The sequence below is a fragment of the Aedes albopictus genome, chromosome 2 (genome assembly GCF_035046485.1).
Source record: "Aedes albopictus strain Foshan chromosome 2, AalbF5, whole genome shotgun sequence".
NCBI lineage: Eukaryota > Metazoa > Arthropoda > Insecta > Diptera > Culicidae > Aedes > Aedes albopictus.
The window spans coordinates 112625297-112649766 of NC_085137.1; the positions used below are offsets into that span (position 1 = coordinate 112625297).

The 24470-nt window shown below is 39.8% G+C and overlaps 1 protein-coding gene across 5 annotated transcripts in view; it reads right to left on the bottom strand.

Annotated features, from left to right (window-relative positions):
• LOC109414139 (paxillin) overlaps positions 1-24470 on the bottom strand; it is a 285833-nt gene that overhangs the window by 83083 nt on the left and 178280 nt on the right. For all 5 annotated transcript variants that reach the window (XM_062850255.1, XM_029853011.2, XM_029853007.2 and 2 more), the window contains one exon: positions 19369-19466. In XM_062850255.1, the coding sequence (XP_062706239.1) occupies positions 19369-19466 (98 nt within the window). The remainder of the gene's footprint in view (positions 1-19368; positions 19467-24470) is intronic.

The following is a 24470-nucleotide window of genomic DNA, read 5'->3' on the forward strand; positions in this document are numbered from 1 at the left end:
TGCGCCAGCCGCCGACAAGCTGACCTGTTGACAGCAATCGCACTTGTTTCAATGGCTAGAACGAGTTAATTGCATGCATTTCACGCTGCCAACAACCGCTTCTTCGCCGAGGTTGGTTGTCTGTGATCCAATTTGTGTGCATTTCACCATCCTGAACTCAATCATCCGCAGGCACACCGGTCTGTTTTTTTCTTCCCACAAACCCAAACGTTGCACACGTCGTCCAAAAATCCGCTTTGCTTTGGCACCGCGGTTGGTCAACTTTGCGTTTGATATTTTGGCTTAAGTAGCAAAATCGATTAAAGTGCGCTGCTTGAACGGACACGGCCCAGCCCACCACCCTTTCTCAAGTGCAAAAGTTAATGACTTTTGCTATGAACACGGGGGTTGCAAGGTGCTCCTAGAAGGGTGCCAAAAAGCGGAACGTCATCTTTCGTTCTTGACTGCGACGACGACAACGTCCAGAACAAATGTTCACAAGTCTGTCAGGCGTTGTCGTCGTCGTAGTGGCAAATTGAGCCAGATTATTATGGTTGTAATTTAGAAAACTAACATTTATGAGACTGTTAGAGGACTCCGAGGAGCAAGAGAAATTTATTGTATGACGCAAAGCATATTTTTTTACTTTAAATTTATTAACATGCTTAAACACGTGTCCTTCGAGCTGAAACAATATGTGGCAGTGATGCCAGATTTTTTAAAAGTGATATCTGTTTCATAAAATACAGCTACACCAATAGAAATTGAAGTTTTTAGAATAGGAGTCATATACTGGGTTTAAAACGGACTGTCCTAATGACTACCATTTCTGATGCGTATTCAAAAATTCTTGGGTTCAATCGATGGCCTGTCCCTTTCTGGCTACTACTTTCTCCTTGTTTAGTGCAGCACAACTCATTTATATTCATATGTGCGTGCAAATCCATCACTAGAACAAGAAACGGTTTGGAATAGCCGTTCTCCTTCCTTTCAACTGCACAAAACTGTGTCATTTTATCATAACACGCCTGTAAATTATGCAACCAGCAAACCGTGCTGCATCATATACAACAGAAAGTAATCAACACACAATCTATCGCTTAATGCTTGGCATCCACTCACCAACGTGATCCCTCTGTCACAAAACCATTTCCCAAAAAAACCAAACATCCCAGTCTGCAAATGAACTGGTATATACACTCCCGATCAAAAGTTTGGGGTCACCCCCTCAAAAACATGTCATTTTTTTAGGCCCATATCTTCGCCAATTTGCGTCCGATCTCAAAACCCTAGGTCTCATTCAAAAGATAATAAGTCAAAGAAACTTTGAACATGATTTAAAAGAAACTTTTTTAAAAAAAATAATGTATGTAAACTTAAGGCGAAACTGGAAGCATTTCCTCACTTTTCGGTTTTTGATTTTTTATAAAATAACGAAGCAATATTTTCAAAATCGGTTTTCGTGCACATGTAGAGTATGGATCAAGGTATCTTCTGATTTTTTTTTGTAGTGGAAAATGTTTTTCGTTTTTGCAGAAACCATTTTTGAACAAAATTTCACAAAACAATGGTTTCTGCAAAAATGGAAAACATTTTCCACCTAAAAAAAAATCAGAAGATACCTTGATCCATACTCTACACGCATTGGCGTAACTAGAGGGGGGGCCTGGGGGGCCAGGCCCCCCCAGAATCCGCCAGGCCCCCCCCAGAAATTTTTCATGACTTTATATATAGAAATTAGAAAACATCTAAAAACCACTGTCGTGGTGACAAACATAGTGAGAATAGATGTCACATAATAAGAAATGATCCATGTAGCTGAAGCGTAAACGCGAGTGTATACATTAGAACCGTGCTGGATTTCAAGTCGGTCACTATTAATTTACTTTATATCGTGGGCCAGGGGTATTTGTGCGTCTATCAAACAATGCACAAATTCAAATGATCATTGAGGAAGTTTTAATATATTTAAAAGCTGGTGCTGCAAGGGGTATTCTTGAAGGTATTCATGATTGGACTCCTTAAAGATTTCTCGAAGATAATTGTGAAAGAATTCCTGGATGAATTCTTGGAGAATTTATTGGCTTCTGTGTCCCTCTAAAATTATCTAAAATAATTCCAATACAAACCGCTGAAGGAATTCCTCTAGAAATCCATCAAATTATTCAAAAAATCTGGGGTGAATCCCTGAAAAAGATTATGAACGGATTATTGAAATTTTTGAACTAACCACTGAATATTTTTTTTTAAATCCCGAGAGAAATTTCGAAAGAAATCATTACAGGAATTCTCGGAGCAATACCTGCAGGAATCCCTGGAGAAATTTCTGAAAGTATACCTGGAAGAATCCCTGGATGAATCCCTGAAGGAGTCCAAACAGCAATTATGGGAGGAATTTCAGGAAAAAAAATCTGAAGAATCCGCATCAGGAATCCCTGTAGAAATTACTACAAAAAATTAGATAAATCCTTGGAGGAATTTCTGGACGCATTCCTGGAGGAATCCCTGGGGGAATTCTTCGAAAAATCACAGGAGGAATTCCTAGATGTATTTCTGGAGGAAATCCTCGAGAACCCTCTGGACAAATTCCATGCGGAATCCCTGGAAAAGTTCCTGGGATTTTTTTTATTATCGTACAAATTGGTACGAAGGTTCTGAAAGTTGATGATTTTTTTTTTTTCATAGGTAGGGATCATATATATATAAGCAAAAACTAAATTGAAAAAAAATAGGGTCGCCTAATTTTTCGGAAAACTCCAGTGGAAAACGAACATTTTCCATAGACACCACCTGCTTTGAACTCAAGAACGAAGCATCGTAGAAACAATCTTTTTTTTGTGAAATCATAAGCAAATTTTCTCAGCTATTCCTAGATGTATTTCTGGGGGAAATCCTGGAGAATTTTCTGGACAAATTCCTGGCGGAATTCCTGGAGGAGGTAATGGAAAAATTTCTGAAGGAGGCATCCCTGGAGAAGTTCCTGGAGTAATGCCTGGAGCATTAAAGAAATTTCTGATGAAATTCCAAGATAAATTTCTAGAAGAATTCCTAGAGGAATTTCTGGAGGAATTCTTGGAGGAATTCTTGGAGGAATTTCTGGAGGAATTACTGGAGGAATCTCACGGAAGAATCCTTAGAGGAATCCCTGAAGGAATTGCTGGTATATTCCAGGAGGAATTCCTGGTGGAATTTCTGGTGGAATCCGTGAAATAACTCCTGGACGAATTTCTAGAGGAACCCCTGGAACTTTCTGAAGGAATTTCTGGGGTATTTCTGGAGAAACCTCTTAAGCAATTCCTGGAAAAATTCTTGGAGAAATTTCTACAGAAATTCTTGCAAGAATCCCTGGGGGAATTCTTGGAAAGAACCCTGGAGGAATCCCTGAAACAAATTTCTGGAGGAAGCTTAGGAAGAATTCCTGGAGTAACTTCCGGACAAGCTCCAGGCGGAATCCCAGAAGGAATTCCTGGACAAATCTCTATAGGAAATCTTGGGGAAATTCCATGGAACTATTCATGGAAGAACTCCAGGAGGAGTCCCTTAATCAATTCTTTGAGGAATCCTTCAATTAACTCCTGGAACAATCTCGAGAGGAATTCTGGATGGAATCCATGGAGAAATTTCTGAAGAAATTCCTAGAGGAATTCTAAGAGGAATTTTTGGTGGAGTTCCAGGAGAAATTTCTGGAGGAAATCTAGAAGCAATTTCAGAAGCAATTTCGGAAGCAATTTCTGGAAGAATTACTGGAGGAATCATCGGTGGAATTTCTGGAAGAATCCATGAAATAATTCCTGGAGGTATATGTAGAGGAAACCGTGGAGAAGAAATTCCTGGAATAATTCTTGGAGGAACTTCTGAAAGAATTCCTGGAAGAAGGAAGGAATTGCTGTACAAATTTTCGAAGAAATTCCTGGAGGAATTCCTGGATCCGTTCCTGAATAAATTCCCGGAGTTATTCCTTAAGAAATGCCTGGGGTAATTCCTGGTGAAATTCGTAGTAGAACTCCTGGAGGAGTCCCTGTAGAAATGCCTAGATGAAATCCTGGAAGAATGCCAGGAGGAATACCTGGAATAATTCTTGAATAAATTCCGGAAAGAATTTCTGGGGAAATTTTTAAAAGAATCCCTTGAGGATTTCCTGGAGGATTCCTGAAAAAATATTTTAAGGAATTCCTAGAGAAATCTAAGCAGGAATTCATGCAGGGATCCCAGGAAGAATTATTGGAATAGTTCTTGGATAAACTTCGGGATGAATTCTTGGGGAAATTTCTTAATGAATCCCTGGAGGATTTTCTAAATAAATTCTAGGATAAATTTCTGTAGTAATTTCTGAAGCTATCCATGGAGGAACGCCTGGAGGAATCCCTTTAGAAATCTTTGGAAAAACTTCTGGAGGAATGCCAGGAGGAACCCCTGGATGAATTCCTGGAGACATGCCTGTATCAATTCCTGGAGGAATTTCCTTGAAGAGCCCCTGGAGAAATTCCTGGACTAATGCCTGGAGCAATCTCTGGATAAATTCCTAGATGAATTCCTGATGGAATTTTTAGAAGAATTCTGGGAGGGACCCCTAGAAGAACTCCCGGAGCAATCTCTAGATGAATTCCAAGAGAAATCCCAGGAGATATTTCTGAAGAGACCCCTTGAAAAATTCCTAGAGGAATCCTTAGAGAAATTTATGGAGAAATTCTGGAAAGAATCCCTGGGAAAATTCTTGGAAAAACCCCTGGAGGAATCTCTGAAGCAATTTCTGGAGGAACCTCAGGAGGAATGCTTGGAAAGTTCTGAACAAATTCCTGCAGGAAATTCTGGATAAATTCTTTACGGAATCCAAGGAAGAATTCCTGGATAAATTTGTAATGGATTTTTTGGGGAAATTCCGTGGAACTATCCCTAGAAGAATTCCTGGAGGAATCTCGAGAGAAATTCTGGAAGCAATAACTGGAGGAATTTCCGAAGAAATTCGAAGAGAAATTGCTGAAGAAGTTCCAAGAGAAACTTCTGAAGAAATTCCAAGAGAAATTTCTAGAGGAATTCCTGGAGGAATTGCGGTAGTAATTTTTGAAGGAGGACTTTCTGAAGGGATTCTTGGAGTAATTCTTAAGGAACCTCTTTAGGAATTCCTGGAGGCATCCCTAGATGAATTTCTAGAGAATTACTTGGAAGAATCCCTAGGGGAATTCTTGGAAAGAAACCTGGAGGAATCCCTGAAACAATTTCTGGAGGAACCTGAAAAGGAATTCCTGGACAAATCTCTATAGGAAATCTTTGGGAAATTCCGTGGAACTATTCATGGAAGAACTCCAGGAGGAATCGCTAAATGAATACCTTGAGGAATCCGTGAATGAATTCCTGGAAGAATCTTTAGAGGAATTCTGGAAGGAATCCATGGAGAAATTTCTGAATGAATTCGTGGAGAAATTTTTAGAGGAATTCTGAAAGGAATTTCTGGTGGAGTTCCAGGAGGCATTTCCAGAGGAGATTCTGGAGGAATTCCAGGAGGAATTCCAGAAGGATTTTCTGGAGGAATTACTGCAGGAATTCCAGAAGGATTTTCTGGAGGAATTACTGCAGGAATCATCGGTGGTATTTCTGGAGGGATCCATGAAATAAATCCTGGAGAAATGCGTAGAGGAACCCTAGAGAAGAAATTCCTAGATTAATTCTTGCAGGAAACCCTGGAGGAATTTTCGGAGGAATTCGTGGAAGAATTCCTGGATCCATTTTTAAATAAATTCCCGGTGGAATTCCTGACGAAATACCTGGGGTAATTCCTGGAGAAATTCTTGTTAGAACTTTTGCAGAAGTGCGAGAAGGAATACCTGGAATAATTATTGAAAAAATCCGGAAGCAATTTCCGAAGGAATCGCTTGGTATCAGGTATCAGGTATCAGTAGGTCGGCTCTAGAGGCACGTTCTCCTCCATTCGGGAAATTTGTGCCATCGCCATGAACACGAGCCTATTCATCATTTACCTGACGGAGAAGGGAAGGAAAAAGGATAGGACATGGGAAAGGACAGGTAAGGGAATAGGATCGTCATACTCGCAAAAGCGTACCACAATGGGTTCACATAGCGTCCTGAAAAGGACACTGTAATAACGCACAAGCGTGCCACAATGGGTTCGAACAGCGCCCTAAGAAGGGCACTGTGATAATGCATAAAGCGTAAAGAGAGCCTATAGCTCTTTACCACAGCGGGTTAAGAACAACAGAACGTCCTTAAGATTCAGGTTTCTGAAGTCAATTTCACTTAATAAGTGTTTCCCGAGTACTCGGAAACGCAATTGCGCAAAAACTGGACAGTTACATATTAAATGATACGAAGTTCCATAATCGGATTCACAGCTATCACATGCAAATGAATCAGCTTGCTGAATATTCGCCATGTGATAACTGAGTCGGCAGTGGCCAGTCAATGCTTTGACCAGCATGCTGCAATTCTGCTTTGACAGATTTGTTAGATACTTTGCCACCCCTAGAGATGGCTCAGTACAATACAATTTTGTTTGACGACATGACTCCAAACTATTCCAGTATTGTTTGTGCTGAGTGGCAGCCCAGGTGTCAATCTGAAGCTTCACCCAACACTTGGATACCGGAATAGCTGGCTCAGGGCCAATGAAGTCATGTGATGCTCCAGAGCGAGCTAACTCATCAGCCAATTCATTTCCAGCGATGGAAGAATGGCCAGGTACCCATACAAGGTGAACAGCGTTTGCTGAATTCAGCTCCTCAATTTGAGTTCGACAAGCGATAACTATCTTCGACCTGGAGTTGGCCGAAGCAAGTGCTTTAATAGCAGCCTGGCTATCTGAACAGAAGTATATTACTTTGCCCATTACGTGCTGCTGAAGTGCTGATTGCACTCCGCACATAAGAGCAAAGATTTCGGCCTGAAAAACGGTGCAGTGTCTGCCAAGTGAATAAGACTGATACAGCCTTAGCTCACGAGAATAAACACCAGCACCTGCTCGACCTTCGAGAAGGGAGCCATCAGTGTAACATACGATGCCGTCTGAAATACTTCTCTCCAGATAACCAGATGTCCACTCTTCCCGGGAAGGGAATTTCGTGGAAAATGTCCTATATGGAAAATTACAAGCAATTGTAAGATCACTTGGAGCAAGGACAACTTTGTCCCAATTCACCAAAAGTGGAAACAACGAGGTGTGTGTTGAACTGCGGTTCACAGGAGTTTCCTCTAGTAAATCGAGTACCCATAGGCGGTAAGTGCAAGAAAGTGCTTCTTGTTTGAGATGAATGTGTAGTGGGGCAACGTCAAAGAGAACTTCGAGCGCTGCCGTGGGAGTTGAAGAGAACGCTCCAGACATCGCCATTAAGCACATCCTTTGGAGATGGCCTAACTTTGATTGGACCGTTCTCACTTCGCCCTTTTGCCACCACACAAGACATCCATAGGCCAATATTGGCCGAACAACAGTTGTGTAGATCCATTTGATATACTTGGGTTTTAGACCCCAAGTTGTACCAAAGGTTCGCCGGCATTGCCCGAAGGCCATACAAGCTTTCTTGATTCTGAACTCAACATGAGGTGTCCAGGAAAGCTTGGAATCAAGAATGACTCCAACGTACTTTACCTGTTCAGTCACATTGATATCAGAATCAAAGAGACGTAAAGTTCGAACACCATTACGGTTTCGCTTTTCCGTGAAAAGAACAATAGATGTTTTACTCGGATTTACCGAAAGGCCATATTGGCGACACCAACCCTCAACTACCTGAAGAGCGTTTTGCATCAGGTCGAAAAGGGTGCTGATGCACATACCGACTAACAATGTTAGGTAGTCGTCGGCAAAACCATAAGTAGGAAAACCGCTATTATTGAGTTGCCTCAATAGCGTATCTGCTACGAGATTCCATAAAAGTGGTGATAAGACTCCCCCTTGGGGGCATCCGCAAACACTCAATTTCCTAATCGCCGCTTGACGCAATGTCGAGAAGAGATGTCGGTTTTTGAGCATTTGGTGAATCCAATTGGAAATCATTGGAGATATACCATGACCCCGTGCGGCTTCCAATATGGCATCGAAAGGCACGTTGTCAAAGGCACCCTCGATATCTAAGAAAACACCCAAGCATGATTGCTTTTGAGCGAATGCCTTCTCGATATCGTAAACAACTTTGTGTAAAAGAGTCACAGTGGACTTTCCAGATTGGTAGGCATGTTGGTTCACATGAAGAGGCACATTGGCCAGATGAACATCACGGATGTGATGATCGACTATGCGTTCTAAGCATTTCAGAAGAAAAGAGGTCAAACTGATAGGTCTGAAACTCTTTGCTTCTTCATACGACGCGCGACCCACTTTCGGAATAAACTTCACAGTAATATCCCGCCAGGATTTGGGAATATACCCTGTAGCAAAACTGCAAACAAGTAGTTGTTTCAAAACATGTTTGAAATGATCAAATCCCTTCTGAAGCAAAATAGGATAAATCCCATCTGCCCCAGGAGATTTGAAAGGAGCAAAGCTATTGAGTGCCCATTCAATCGATTCTAAAGTTATGATACTCCGAGCCGAAGCTAAAGAATCATAACTACAAGAAAAGACATCAGGTTCATCAGAAGATGTAATATCCACACATCCGGGGAAGTGTGTACTGAATAAACATTCTAAAACTTCCTCATCAGAGGAAGTGAAATCACCATTTGGCAAACGAAGTTCGTTCACTTGAAAATCCTTAGATTTTGCAAGGATTTTGTTCAATCGACTGGCTTCACTCAGACTGGAAACATTTGTACAAAGGTTTTTCCAGCCGGATCGTTCAGCAGACCGAAGAGCTTTCTGGTAGGCCTTGCGAGCCGACCTGAAAGCCTCCGATCCAGCCGAACGTCGTCTGTTCCAACTCTTTCTACATTGTTTCCTGAGCTTCGCCAGATCGGAGTTCCACCAAGGGGTTCCTCTTGTGGTCTTCACAGACCGCAGAGGGCAGGCTTCTTCAAAAGCTTCCATGATGAAGGCCGTTATAGTATCAACGGCATCATCTAAATCACTTGGAGTGTCAATTGATGGTGAGTATCCATGAAATTTGGCTGCAACCAAATCGGTAAAGAGATCCCAGTTGGTTGACCGGGGATTCCTGAAACGCAAAGTTTGCGAAGTAACATTCACATGTTCAAACAAGATGTAACGATGGTCAGATAAAGATTCTTCATCTGACACATGCCAATTGGTCAGCTCATGACTAATTCTGCTAGAGCAAAGCGTTATGTCTAACACTTCCTCTCTACCAGATACCACGAAGGTTGGGCGGTTGCCTATGTTAAGTAATCCAAGATCTGTACTACTTAAGTATTCCATCAAACTGGAGCCTCTCAAATTGATGTCTGAGCTGCCCCAGATTATATGGTGAGCATTAGCATCACTACCAACAATTAGCGGAAGGCCTTTTGAAGTGCAGTATGCAATGACTTGCTTGAAAGCATCCGTAGGGGATGGTTCATCATGCGGTAAATAAACCGAACAATAAACGAATTTCCTGTTGAGGTTTCCAACAGATACATCTATTGTGATAGCACATACATCTCTGGTAGTTAGTTCAGAGATGAGTGTAGCAACGATTGCGTTGTTGACAAGCACACATGCTCGAGGCATGACACGTGAGTTTGCCATTTCATTTTTACTGAAAGTAGCAAATACCGGATTCACAAGGTTTCCTAAATAGAAATTCCCCTTACGAAAGTAAGGTTCTTGGACTAACGCCACTTGGGCTGTACCATTTTGCATAAGTCTACAAAGATTGATCGTTGCTGTTCTTTTGTGCTGAAGATTGATCTGAGCTATCCTAACCGTAGCCACTACCCAAACTAGGTAAGATTAAACTCTTAACAATCACAGCACAAAAAAGAACAGCAACAATAAAGCCAGATTGGTATCGATTTGAGTGCGCCAAAGGCAAGGATGCACAGAATACACTGTGTAAAACGCATAATGCGAAACCATATAGGTGAAAATCTAAACTAATTAATAACATCTTCATAATCCCGCCCTTATTCAGCCTCAAGTATGAGATTGAAGAAGGGCAGCTGATTGTCTCGGAGAAACACAAGGTCCACCGCGCTATTGCTCCGGTTAGCACAGTAAGGGCAAATACTGTGGAGGGTGCCCTGGTACTCCACAGGCTCCGTTTGCGATTAGGTTTTTATAAGACCCCCCTAACCATTCATTCCTAGGCACGGTAAGCGTAAAGCCGCATAACACCATGAATTAGGGGTCACCTGATTAGTGGATTCCTACCACTGGAACAGGCGGTCCGTAGTGCTATTCTTAGCCAGTTGAACTAACCGCTACCGACACTACACAGCTATCTAGGCTGATCGGGAAAAGAAGTTAATATTGGTGATCAACTTCATACGGGCCCGAAAAGCCGGTAAAATCCCTGAATCCCTGAAACAATTTCTGGAGGAACCTGAAAAGGAATTCCTGGACAAATCTCTATAGGAAATCTTTGGGAAATTCCGTGGAACTATTCATGGAAGAACTCCAGGAGGAATCGCTAAATGAATACCTTGAGGAATCCGTGAATGAATTCCTGGAAGAATCTTTAGAGGAATTCTGGAAGGAATCCATGGAGAAATTTCTGAATGAATTCGTGGAGAAATTTTTAGAGGAATTCTGAAAGGAATTTCTGGTGGAGTTCCAGGAGGCATTTCCAGAGGAGATTCTGGAGGAATTCCAGGAGGAATTCCAGAAGGATTTTCTGGAGGAATTACTGCAGGAATTCCAGAAGGATTTTCTGGAGGAATTACTGCAGGAATCATCGGTGGTATTTCTGGAGGGATCCATGAAATAAATCCTGGAGAAATGCGTAGAGGAACCCTAGAGAAGAAATTCCTAGATTAATTCTTGCAGGAAACCCTGGAGGAATTTTCGGAGGAATTCGTGGAAGAATTCCTGGATCCATTTTTAAATAAATTCCCGGTGGAATTCCTGACGAAATACCTGGGGTAATTCCTGGAGAAATTCTTGTTAGAACTTTTGCAGAAGTGCGAGAAGGAATACCTGGAATAATTATTGAAAAAATCCGGAAGCAATTTCCGAAGGAATCGCTTGAGGAGTTCCTGGAGGAATCTCAAGATTTACTCCTGATGAAATACATAGTTCGATTTCTGAGGGAATTCCAGGAGGAGTTTCTGAAAAATTCTCAGGGGAAATACTGAAGAAACCACTGATATTCCTGAGGAAATCCTGAAATCCTGGATTTATTCCTGGAGGAGTTTCTGAAGGAACCCCAACAAGAGTTCTTGCAGGAATTTTTAAAATAATCCCGTGTAACAACCAATAAATCCACAACTTCGAAACCCTCTCGTACCTTCAACCCTGGACAACGTCGCTTGCAAAATACGCTCTCCGATTGCAAGGAGATGAAATTGTTGGAGTACGATAACCAACTGGATGAGCCGGGATCAGCTCACTGCTGTTTAGTGTTAAATGATATTGATATCGGTTAGCTGTTATTGAAAGTTTGTTATAGCATTTGTTAATAAAATTGAAATAAAGTTTTCCATCGTAAACGTAGTGTTACACCCGGAATTCGTTTTTGAAAGAATAACAGAAGAAATTTCCGGTGAATCCCTGGAGAAACTCTTGAAGTTATTTCTTAAGAAACCCGATGAGGAATCCCGGAAGCAACCCCATGAGGAACTCTTTATGGAATCTCAGGAGACCTTTCTTAGCGAAAACCTGAAAGAATTTTTTAGGAATGTTCCCGGATATAAAAGTTGAAGAAATCAATAACTGCAGTAATTGTTGAAGGAATACTAGGATCCTTAAAGGTTTTTTTGTACAAATTTTTCAAGCAATTATTGGAGTATTTTTTAATAATCTCCAAGTAAAATTTATAAAAGAATTTCTGGAATACATTCCTGCAGAAATACTTCGAATCGTTCCAGATGTAATTATTGGAGCAATCTCTAGTGGAATTCTGGAAGGCATATATGGAGAAATCCCTGTAGAAATCTCGGAATACCTGCAGAAATACCTTAAAAGATCTCTGGAGAAATTCCTGAAGGAAACCTCGAAAAAAAAACACTGGAACAATTACTGGAGGAACCTCTAAAGATATCAAAGAACAAATCCCCGAAAAAATGTCTAGTGGAATCCCTAAATGAATTCTTGATTGAATTCCTGGAAGAAGCCATGATGGAATCACTGAAGCATGCTATAGAAAAAAATCTTGGAGAAATTGTTCGTACTCATATAGTTTACGAAAACTACAATACCGATTTGCATATTCACATATCGGGCGCCCATCCCGCTTAAAAGTAACCTAAAGTCAGGCCCCCCCTGGGCCCCATCCAGGAAAAAATCCTAGTTACGCCAATGTCTACACGTGCACTAAACCCGATTTTGAAAATATTGCTTCGTTATTTAATAAAAAATCAAAAACCGAAAAAATGAGAAAATGCTTCCAGTTTCGCCTTAACCCTAAGTTGCCAAATTTTCTAAAAAATGAATATAAACTTACGGCAGTGTTGCTGGAATTGGGTCGACCAAATTTTAAGATGAAAGTGGTAATATAACCCATTTTCTATTAGCTTTCAACTGCTTTTTACAGAACTTAGCTAAAAAATCTAGAAAAAAAAGTTATTAAGTAAATTAATCCCTGATGTCATCGGCCAAAAGTTTGGGGTCACCCCTCAAAATGATGTATCAGCCAAAAGTTTGGAGTCACTATCGTAAAACATGGAAAAGTGATTTGTTGATATCTTTGTCATCTTTTATTCAATTTTAATTCTTCTTGGCTTATTTGAAACATAATGGATGATACTTACTGCATACACATTGAAACACACATATTTGTTGAAATTTACATACTAAAACTTAACGTAAAGTTGCCTCATTTTTTGAAATGAGGTGAAATGTGTTAATTTTACATAACATTTTTATATACAAAAATCGTTAAATACGTTAAGTTAAAGACATCAAACGTAAATTTAGTTAATTATCTTTGATATGAGCCAAAAAGAATTAAAATTGAACTATAGATGACGAAGATATCATCAAATCACTTTTCCATGTTTTACGAAAGTGATTCCAAACTTTTGGCTGACACATCATATTGAGGGGTGACCCAAAACTTTTGGTTGATGACATGAAGAGTTAATTTACTTAATAACTTTTTTCCTAGATTTTTTAGCTAAGTTCTGTAAAAAGCAGTTGAAAGCTAATAGGAAATGGGTTATATTACCACTCTCATCATAAAATTTGGTCGACCCAATTTCCAGCGATACTGTCGTATGTTTATATTCATTTTTTAGAAAATTTGGCAACTTTGGGTTAAATTTACATACAAAATTTTTTGAAAAAGTTTCTTTTAAATCATGTTCAAAGTTTCTTTGACTTATTATCTTTTGAATGAAACCTAGGGTTTTGAAATCGGACGCAAATTGGCGGAGATACGGGCCTAAAAAAATGACATATTTTTGAAGGGGTGACCCCAAACTTTTGATCGGGAGTGTACTATCTGCCATGGATAAGCGATTGTAATCATCAAGTACCACCTCTTCCACAGTTTAACCAGCAACCTGGCGTAGAGGGACGATTCACGCTTAAAATAGAAGAACACTGAGGATGCCTGATAGTCCCAAGAAGCTTTTTCTCATTAATTCCTTGGGTGAGTGAAGCTGATCTGGCGATACTAGACTGGCCCGATCAATCTCACTTACAGTCGGTACCACGAGCTGTTATGTTGAATAAGATAGAAGATTTACGATAAAAATTCGGAAAAGACAATTTTGGAATTTCTTGCAAAAGTATGTTAAAAATGGGAATTAGTAGCATGACATTACAACGTTGTAACGTCACGCTACTCATTTCCATTTTTAACATACTTTCCCAATGAAAACTAACGGTTCAACTGATCATACTTATTGAAAATTTTACAAGGAATTCTAATATGTAAAAATATTTTAGGTTTACGGTCGAATTGATGAGTTGATTAATTGATTCAGTTATATTATGAGACTTTCAGCCCTTGGCTGGCTCGACTCTTAGTTACGAGTTACTTTTAGTGGAAAATATGACAGAAAAGGGGTCAAAACGTTGTAACGTCAGGGTAGAATGTGTCATCTGTTTGATTTTAGAAAAAAAAATCAAAAATGGTTTGTAAGATTTGAAAAGGTAAAGACATTGAATCCTGACGTAATTGAGAATAGTATTTTTGAAGGAGTTTCTGTAAGAAATTCCTGGATAACCAAATCCTTCAAAACATCTCATTTTCTCGAAGAAATTCGGAAACATTTATTGAAAATTTTGTGCAGAATTTTCTGAAATTATTCTATGGAAAATCATATGAATGGAAAATAAATGGCTAGAATGGGCTTTCAATTCTAGCCATTTAACAAGAAAACCCCAAAGATCGTCGAGATAAACTGCTTAGGAGCGCTAGGCTGCGGCTTACTTATGAAAAGTTGTTGAAACTTGGAATTTGTAAGCTGGAAGCTGGAAGCAAATGACATAGAAAGAGAAACCTCTGAGTTTAAGCCAAAATATGGAGTTAAAGAGGTGGTACAAACGCCTCGAAATTGAATTTTCGAGTAATAAAAATGTGCTCTCACTTTAAGTGCCATGACTTTTTCGATTTTCAACCGAAGCTCTCTCAAATGGATTTCCGAATAAACTTGTTGAACATTTATTTTTTTTAAAGTCACGCAAAATATGAGTTTTTTTTTTTAATTTCATTTATTTTTTTTCTTATTTTTGCAAAAATAAATAACTTAAGGGTTCGATAACTTTTGAACCGCTTGACTAATTTCAAAACTTTCAGCGTGCTTTTGTAGATATTTTCGTTGCCTTAGGATGTTGCGAAACAATTGTACATTTAAGAAATGGTTTCAATATGAATAAACAGCAAAAAACCGTTCAAAAGCACGTATTTTACTAGAAAAACGAGAATTTCGGTAAAATTTCGATTGTGTTCATGCATAGTTTCGGGCTGAAAGTGAAAATTTCATTCTATATATTCATATGGAAGCCCTGAACTTCATTTTTCGGAGTCTTCTGAGTTTTCAAACACAAGGAAAAAATTAACAAGATTGAAAAATAAATTTCTACTGTGTTCCATATTCCTAAATATGATGGTTTTGGGTAACTGCAAAAAAATCGTCCTAAACTCCAACTTTACGTAAATAAAAATCACGTTTCAAGGCATGTTTTGCTCATTTTTGGTGAAAAGTATCATAAAAATGAATACTTCAGCGAATACTTTATTCAGGACTTGTTTGGGCAATAAAAATATCTACAAAAGCAAGCTAAATGATACAAAATTGGTCAAGCGGTTTAAAAGTTATCGAGCCCGAAAGTTACATTTTTTTGTAAAAAGAAGAAAAACTAAATGAAAACGTTAAAAATCGTTATATTTTGCGTGACTATGGAAAAATTTAATCTTCGACAAGTTTGTTCGAAAATCAATTTGAGAGAGATTCACAGAAAAAAGAATGAAAATCGGATGAAAATTGAAAAAGTTAAGTGAATAATCGGAAATTAAAACTTCGAGGCGATTGCGCCCCCTCAAAATCTCAATATTTTTGGCTCAAACTCAGAGGTTTCTCTTTTTATGTCATTTGAATCCAGGATAGATTCCAGGTTTCAATAACTTTTCAAAAATAAGCCGTAACCTAAAGAGCACTTATGTAAACAATCTCTAGTGAAATCTCTGGTTTTGGGCAAAACTCTTGGGTTAGTGTTTCGTGGAGTGTCTAGAAAATTTCGTTGCTTGTTTTTATTTTCCGTTTTTTTTTCTGTATGAAATTCTGATAAAATACATAATCTGCGCACAAAATTCCAGGAAAATCCAGCAGAATTCAGAATTACTGCAATCTAAAGTTTAGACTGATCCCTATGAACTATGATTCAAATGATTATCCTTAATGCATTGAAAACATTAGGCGGCAGTGAAAATATCGGCACATTTTAGTTATAACGCATTAATCACTGGATTGTTTTCTTCTGAAGATGCTAAATTACGACTAGATCGTGCGTATAGAACTGTAAGTACACTAAACCACGTTGAAACTTTTTTTTCTCCAATTCTCAATCAATCCATTTGCAAAAATAAGTCGTCTTCAGTCCAAAAATAAGCCAAATTGATTAAGATTTATAGATGCATCAAATCGTTTTTTTTTGGGTTTTCGAACATATATTTTCGAAAATGTACTCCAATATCCAGAAAATTGCACCAAAATACCGTTAAAGGTACTTTTTCGTGATTTTTCAATGGAAATTGTGGAATAACGATAAAATATGCAATTTAAACACCACGGAACAATTTTAACAAAATTCTGACAACATTTTTGGGCGAAATTGCACCTTTATCAGAAAGAATTTGCAGATTTGTGAATCTTCAAATTTATTAAAACGCCGGAAGAAATTTATTTCTGAAATTTCGCAATATGTCATCTCAAAATGTATGGATCTCGTCATCCAAACATCACACAGTGCTGGAATTGCTACTCATTGCCAGAGATGGGAAAATTCACTTGCAAAGAATAACACTCACTTGCATTTCAGCTCCTAAGCATGCTTTCAAGAAAGTGTATAAAAGACTTTTACCTTGTACTTTTGTCTAAAAGTTTCCCGCATACTAAAGTCGAGAGAGGGCTATGAAGGCGATTCTCCCCAAGGTAAAAGTAAATTACACTCACCTCGTGGAGAGTTGTTTTCATAGCTCTGTCACGTCTTTGGTATGTGTGTGCGACCCTTGTTTTATTCGGCAAACTTTCAGACAAAACTACAAGGTAAAAGTACTTCATACACTGATTTTGGATGCTTCTGAGCTGAGAAAAAAAGTAAGTAAGTGTAGCTCTTTGCAAACGAGTTTTGCCATAATCCCTGCTCATTGCTTACTCACTCGAGTAGCATTTTCAACTTCGCACATCTTGTAGATGTTAAGATCGGTGTTCTTGAAAATGTGAGTCAAAAAGGCAACTGGACGCGCTCCAATTTCACCTTAATATGATTCCTGGAGAAATCCTTGCTGCTATTCCAGCAGGCACTACAGGGAAAGTCCCTTTAAATATTTTTTTTAATAATTGAGTGTTGTAACTTAAGCTAAATCAAAAATAGTTCCTTCAAGTCTAATTGATGTGAAAATTTTAGCAAAAATAATGAATGAATTCACGGCGATATTGCTATTTCCTTTGTGGAATTTAAGAAAAAAAATACTGACGGCATTTTTAAATACTTTTTGTTGGAGTTGTTGGAATTCGTCGAACAAATCCAATCGTAAATATTGCAAATACTCCAGGAAATACCGCTGAAAACATTCATGGAAATTGCTGGTAATATTCTTGACTCCTTTATTGACAGATTCCTTAGAGTTACTCATATACCGGTGTTGATTGGGGTAAGCACAGTAAAACCGCTCAGCACTAAAATGTGTAAGCCCTACTCATAAGTGCATAATTTCCAGACCACACAAAAATGTGTAGCAGTTACACATTCTCAAAAAACAGCTCGTACACTCGTCTAGATGCGAAATGTCGATTTTTTTTGTTTTCCAAGGTCACTAGTAAACCTAGCTAGATTGCTGTACAAAAATTTTTGCGAATTTAACGATTTTGCGGACACAGGAGCTGATTTTGTGAATGTGCAAGGGTTACACATTTTTGGTGTAGTCTGGAAATTATGCACTTTTGTGCTGAGCGGCGTTAGCGTGAGTGTTCATAAAAAAAATCGTTTTTTTTTTATATGTCTTTTATATGTCTCTGAAAATGCCCATGATATTTTCACAAAATGGAGTAGATTACATATATTTTGCGCCTGTAAATTTTCGCCTGTAGTGCATCGATTTTATTTTTTATTTTTTTCCTTGGCAAGATATGTATATTGAGAAGTTTGCATTACAGCGCTGAGAAGCTAAACTAGGTGCTGTACAAACATTATTTGCGCACGTTCTACTGTTTCATCGCTGCAACAAAAAGCACTGCACCGGTTCACATGAAATTTTGATGAACACATCTTAAGATGTTCTCAGTTCAAATTTGAGCAATTTAAGTGTATTCGTTTCAGAGTTATAGCCGTATTTCTGTGTGCCGATTATTGTGAATAGAGGTTTTACGTTTAATTTAACATTTTAAATAGCTGTAATGAAGGATGTATTTCAGAGTTATTAGCATAACCACTGATAAAGTTACTGGTGATGCCATAAATGTGAGTAGAAGGCCGGGCGGTTTAACCCGAAAACCTTCCATGGTATAATTCCTTAATAAATACCTACAAAAATCCATAATATTTTCAAAGAAATCGTTCTTCTAGAAATATTCGTCACTGTTTTAGTGCATTTCTCATCTGGAATATTTTCCAGCACAGAAAAAAATTATGGAGATGCAATTCGTGAAAAAAAAATTGGGTAAATAAGTAAAAGAAAATAGGGTTAAGTACTGTTAATTTTAAACTCTAACTAAGAATTTGTATCCTATGACAGATACGTATTTTGACAACATCTGTAAGGTCGCCTTCAGTGTCTCGTACTTGACTCGAATCGACTTAACCCGATTTTCTCTTACTTACTGGTATTTCACTAACACGTCCAGGTTCATCATCATTGAGTAAATTTTAGTGGAATTATACGAAGAAATTAGATGGTATTACTTAGTTTTTTTTTTCTTTTACAACTGCAGATGAATTTAATGCATGATCTCGTATAAAATTATTTGTGAAATCTATTGGCGAAATTACTTACTTGGTGATTACTAGAATAGACAGAATACAGATACTCTAACGATTGTGGTCAAATTCTTCTACAGCACGATGCATTGGAGTATGATGCATCTTTACGCAAAAAATAGACCTCAACTATTGAATTCACCTTAAACCGAAAATAGAATCCTGCCGGCGTTTTCATTACCCCTATATTCTGAATATCTGGCATCTCTGATCCGAGAGAAAGCAAACCTATGTACATAAACTTCAAGTTCCGCCTCGCAAATATATTCAATGCCAGTGAACTCGAGCGGAAAATTCAATCAATCAGAACCAAAATTCGACTCGTGTGCACTATTATTCAACCGAACCAAATTGCAATTGCATTTTCGAGAAGCGTGCAGGGAAAGTCCCACCCCACCCACACACACACCAACAGCGAAGCGGCAGAGGCAAAATTGTATTCAAAATATTTCTAATTTTAATAAGCTTCCTATACCAGCAGCCTACCCTTCGCCAGCTGCCGTCCAGGCGTCGTTGCACTGGCAATGAGCAAATCTATAAACCGGAGATTATTTTTATATCTTTTGCGGATGTAGGTACGAACATATGCATACAAATGTGCCCCGAGATTCTGCATTTTGTTGGTGGAGAAGCACACGCCACGTCGGCGGAAATCGTTGAATTTTAATCTCATTTGATGCTCTTTTTGCAGAACTTACCTTGAAGTCGGATAGAGACGCCATTAGATCATCTAGCTCCTTGGTGGCGGACGACGCATAGTTGGACTGATCACTTTGGGCGACCTGTTGTTGATATACTGAAAAGGTGGAGATAGAAAATAAATTGTTACTTGCTGTAAAACCAGATACGAAAAAGAAACGAATCAATATTCGAACAAAAGGAACATGACCATTTATGTGTTCTGGACTGACACCGAAAAAAATGGTAAAATATTGAACTTCATTGAAGATGGAGACTTGACCAACCCACTCAAACCAGAAAATCGGATTGGGAACCCAAAGTAAATGTTTTTTAATAGCAACATTATTTAGTGCTGAACAATGCTCTAAAATTATAACTTGCAATGGGTTGACTATTGATCCTAGTCCAGCAAGAGTGTCCTTTTTACTAAGTAATAGGGTGGATAATTTACTCAACGGACAGCTGAGAAAGAAAAGCTCAGGTAGTGGAGGACAGGCATCTCCTACAACGTTAACGAAGAAGAAGGTGACCTAACCCTAAACCGTTCCCATTACCACCAAGGTTATCGTCTCCCCGCGACCGCTAATATGCATTACTTTGGAAAAGAACTAGTACTGTTTGCACCCTCAAGGTAAGTTGCGTAGTCTTAAAGCTACGCTACGCTTAACAAGAACTAATAGTGCATACACCGAAATTTAAACTCCCCTCCCCCCTAAATAAGTCCCTAGACTCTTACACCTCAGAAGGGCGTGTCCACATGAGGTCTCGGTCTACCCCGGGCATTTGTGTGGACCCCTTTCCATGCCACGGATCTAACCTAGTAGGCGCCAGGGGGTTTACCGTGTAGCTGCCGGCTTAGAGTAGCATTGTGCTGCATTGTAGATCACCTGGTAAGAGTTCACCAAAGAAGGTAACCCGCGCCGAGGAATCGTTAACGGTGCATGTTGGGCACCTGGGCACAGAGTAATTTGTCCCTTAACGCGTTGACGCAGGATTCAGGCGTGTTAAACATTTATTTTTGATATTTTCAACCTGTAATAGCTATGCTCGAGGGATTACAAAATGAGCTTCAATAAAAATCAGAATAAATCAGTATACTGAGGTTAACCTCAGAAATCAGAGGTTAATCCTTTCGTTAAACCGCAGAGTGATGATAATCCTTTCGCGAGAAGTGAGTTAGCTAGATATCCTCTAAGGAGAGCAGTGACAGGAGGAGGTAGATATGCGAGAAGTGCCAGCTTAAGGAGCGCCACCTCCTCCTCGACTAGCACGTCGGGAAAGTTCATGATTGGATCGTGGTGGATGGCGACAATCAATGAGAACAAGGATTGGTTTTCTGCCATGAAAAGGCTTGACTCCATCAGCAGCTTGACTCCATCATAAACTTTGCGACCTCGAAGTCGCCTTGTTGGTTGAGACTTCGTAAGTCAACGATGGCGGCAAAGCAGAAACATGACAAACTCATGGAAACTGCGGCAGCTGTTTCATGAAGCTAAAGGTGTCGAAGTGTACCCAGACGGAGGCCTTCGCATTCGCGGATAGCTCGAAAGATACGCTAGACGCAATTTCTTACGTAAGGGACCGCAGAAGCGTGCGGGGCAGCCATCAGGTGAGGACTTGAAGAGCTACCAGGCAGCAGTCGCAAAGGGTAAGAGGTTATTAACCCCAAGATTGAAGGGTAGAAAACAACATAGGCTCTTAGAGGGAATGAAGAGCCTAGCCTACGAGGGGTGACGGGAGTCTGAGATGGGCGAAAATGAATCTTTTTGGGTAGTGCCTAATGCCGACAATTCGGACCCTAACCAGGCGTCCCAGAAAGCTGGGACAGGTGAACCTGAAAAGGCCGGCCCATCTCAATTTGATCGTAACAAAGTATTACAACCTTGCGTTGGTCCTCACTGAAGATTAGCCCGGATCAGGGGGAAGACGCCCCCTGAACCCTAGTGGATAAGCGAAATAAGAATAAATAGAAGAAAATGGGGGTCTCCAGTTAGCCTAGTCTAGTGGCTAAGGCTATGGATCGCCAATCCGGAGACGGCCGGTTCGATTCCCGTTCCGGTCGGGAAAATTTTCTCGGCTCCCTGGGCATAGTGTATCATTGTACTTGCCTCACAATATACAATTTCATGCAATGGCCAGGCGAAGGAATCCCTTCAATTAACCATCACATGCCCAACCCCCGACAACTCATTTTGAAAATGCTGGCATTTCGTCAATTTACATCCGATTTTTTTGAAGTCGCCCTTAATCGATCATAAATTGGTGCAAGTTTATTACACTAAAGTGGTCATGTAATACCGGAACCATTCCGGGGATATTCTGGATTGTACTGGGGTCAGGGGGTGAGGGAGTTGTCTGTTTTGCCAAATGACCAAAAGTGATTATTTCGTGTGTTATTGTGTTTAAGAGGCCCTCGCGGAACCTGTTTCAGGTGTTCCGAAGCGGCCATATCAGTTGCTTCATACTTCAGTCAATTTTTTCAGCCCCATTCTTTTGAAAGTATGAAGTTTGATAAGTCGCACGGCATGGTTTAGTTGCAAACTAAAAATATCCCCGATGTCACCCCCGTGGAACCTATGCTAGATGTTCCGGGGTGGCCATATTAGTTGATACAGACTTCAGGGTATCATTTCTGACCCAGTCACTCGAAATCATGAAGTTTGATATGTCGCATGATATGTTTTGGATGAAAACTAGAAGTGACCCCAATGAGGCCCCCGCGGAACCTGTCACGGTGATCCGGGTGGGTCAACTTATTCAATTCTGCTTATCGCAGTTGTGTTTTATTGTTCGCAATGAAAATTCCGCTGAAAATCGATGGATCAAACACAATAACTCACGAAATACTCAATTTTAGTAATTTCGGCACCCTCCCTGACTCCAGTACAATCCGGAGTTTCTCCGGAATGGTTCCGGATATTGCATGGCCATTTGGGTGTAATAAACTTGCCCCAATTTATGATCAATTGAGGGCGACTTCAAAAAAGTTGGATGAAAGTTGACGAAATGCCAACATTTTGGAAATGAGATATTGGGGGTCGGGTACGTGAAGATTAATAACTGTGGAAGTGATCAAAGAACACTAAGTTGAAACGAGACAGGCCAAGTCCCAGTTGGGACGTAGAGCCATAAAAAAGAAGAAGAAGAAGAAGAAGAAGAAGAAGGAGAAGAAGAAGAAGGGAGTCTACAGGAAGGAGCTTGCTTACAATTTTGCGTGCAAGAAATTATGTTTTGTAAAATCGAATGAAATTAAATGAAAATTTAATCGTTCGAATGTTTACGCAAAGTGTAGTTTTCAGAAAGTCTTTCTGTGTAGGCCCTACACAGTCCCTTAACGGGCCTTTTCACAACCGGACCAATGAGGCACAGATACAGGTGGCACAGATAAACATTGCGAAACACTAGTTGTCTCATTTGTTCTACCGCTGATCTAATACAACTAAATTAGTGACGTCACTAATTGAGTTGCATAAGATCAGCGGTAGAACAAAAGAGACAACTAGTGTTTCGCAGTGATTATCTGTGCCACCTATATAAGTACCTCATTGCAACCGGACAACCACGGTGGTCATCTGTATCTCACACTGTTGGCGCAGTGCCGTGACAAGCGTTAACGTTTCAGTAACAAGTTTATACTTGCTGGCTCCGTAAGTTCTCTATGCATTCCCTTCCCGAATACATTTCAGAAAAGACATGAATATTGAAGCAGATGACACTCACTTGTTTGTTGTTGGGTTTCCGGAGAGTGAGCGTATTCCATTTTCCTGTAGATGGGTCGTGCGAATCAACGAATAACCCCGTCCTTCCCTGGGGGTTATCGAGGACAAACCCAACGGACCAAAAGTAACCTCGTAAAGACATCTCGGATATAAAACCATACTGCCGGGATCTAAACCATCAGTGATCCAGCTGGGTAGCCCAAAGCCAACGCCGGAGAAAACGCTACTCTTCAACAATCAAGTGCACCACCAATATTGCTACCACCGCTATAAAGGATCCTGATTAGAATTACCTACGTGCATTCGGTACAGATATGTAAATATCCCATCCCACAACAAACCCTGTGTAAATAAAAAAGTTTCAGGGATGGAAAGTTATTTAGCATTTTTTACATTTTTTGTCAAATCGTTTCTCCCTCGCCTTTCAAGAGATTAGGTTGTGTTTAGTGTGTATTCCTTGATGCTATATCAAGCCACCTTTACTCCGACACTAGACACCTGTGGCCGAGACTAGAGTTCCATTCTATCTGTGTTACTATTTAAAATTGAGTCTCATTCATGTCTATGTGTGTAAGGGGAAAATAAGGCAGATTCTCAACCGGTGAGCTACCGAGTTACAGAGCTTCTCTGCATCCGTAATCTCATCCAGGTTTTAATGCTGGAGAATCACTTAGGCAATAACGCTCTCACCGCTACTCCTTCGCCAAGGAGTTCTTCCGCCAGACATTTATAGGTGTGGCCTTTTGCACAGGTATCCGTCCTTAGTTCAAAGATCATTCCACTGGTACACGTACGCCTGATACTACGTATATCAGCTTCCGGATCCGTTAGCATGGCATCCTAGATACCCAAGCAACACACATGTTAAAATAGAGTTACGACAGCGCAAGTTTTGGTTGTATAGAAGTTTATTTTACGTAATTCTAACATTAAGTTGAAATAACGTAAAATAAACTTCTATACAACCAAAACTTGCGCTGTCGTAACTTTTATATAACATGTGTGTTGCTTGGGTAGTGTCGCTCCGGTCGCTCCTTATCACATACAGGACCATCCATTACTTGGACTGGTCAGTCTTGATGATGAATGCGTTACTTTTATCTCTTTTATTGGCAACTACTCTGCTTGACTTCTAATTTGGTTCTTCTTCCGCTTGTCCACTAGGATCCAGAGGTGTCCTCCCCTTGGACCGCCCTGATCTTCGCCCTGATATTTCTTCTCGACGATGCAGAACCCGCCCAGCTGCGATGTGCAGCTACTCGTATAGTAGGAAGTCCTTCACGGTTTTTGCTATCGACCCTCATCAATCATGCACCGTCCATTAACTCTCATCAGGTCCGAGTACAAAAAAGACGACAATGGAGGGGTTTTGCGTAATCTAATGGGAGGGGTTAACCTTT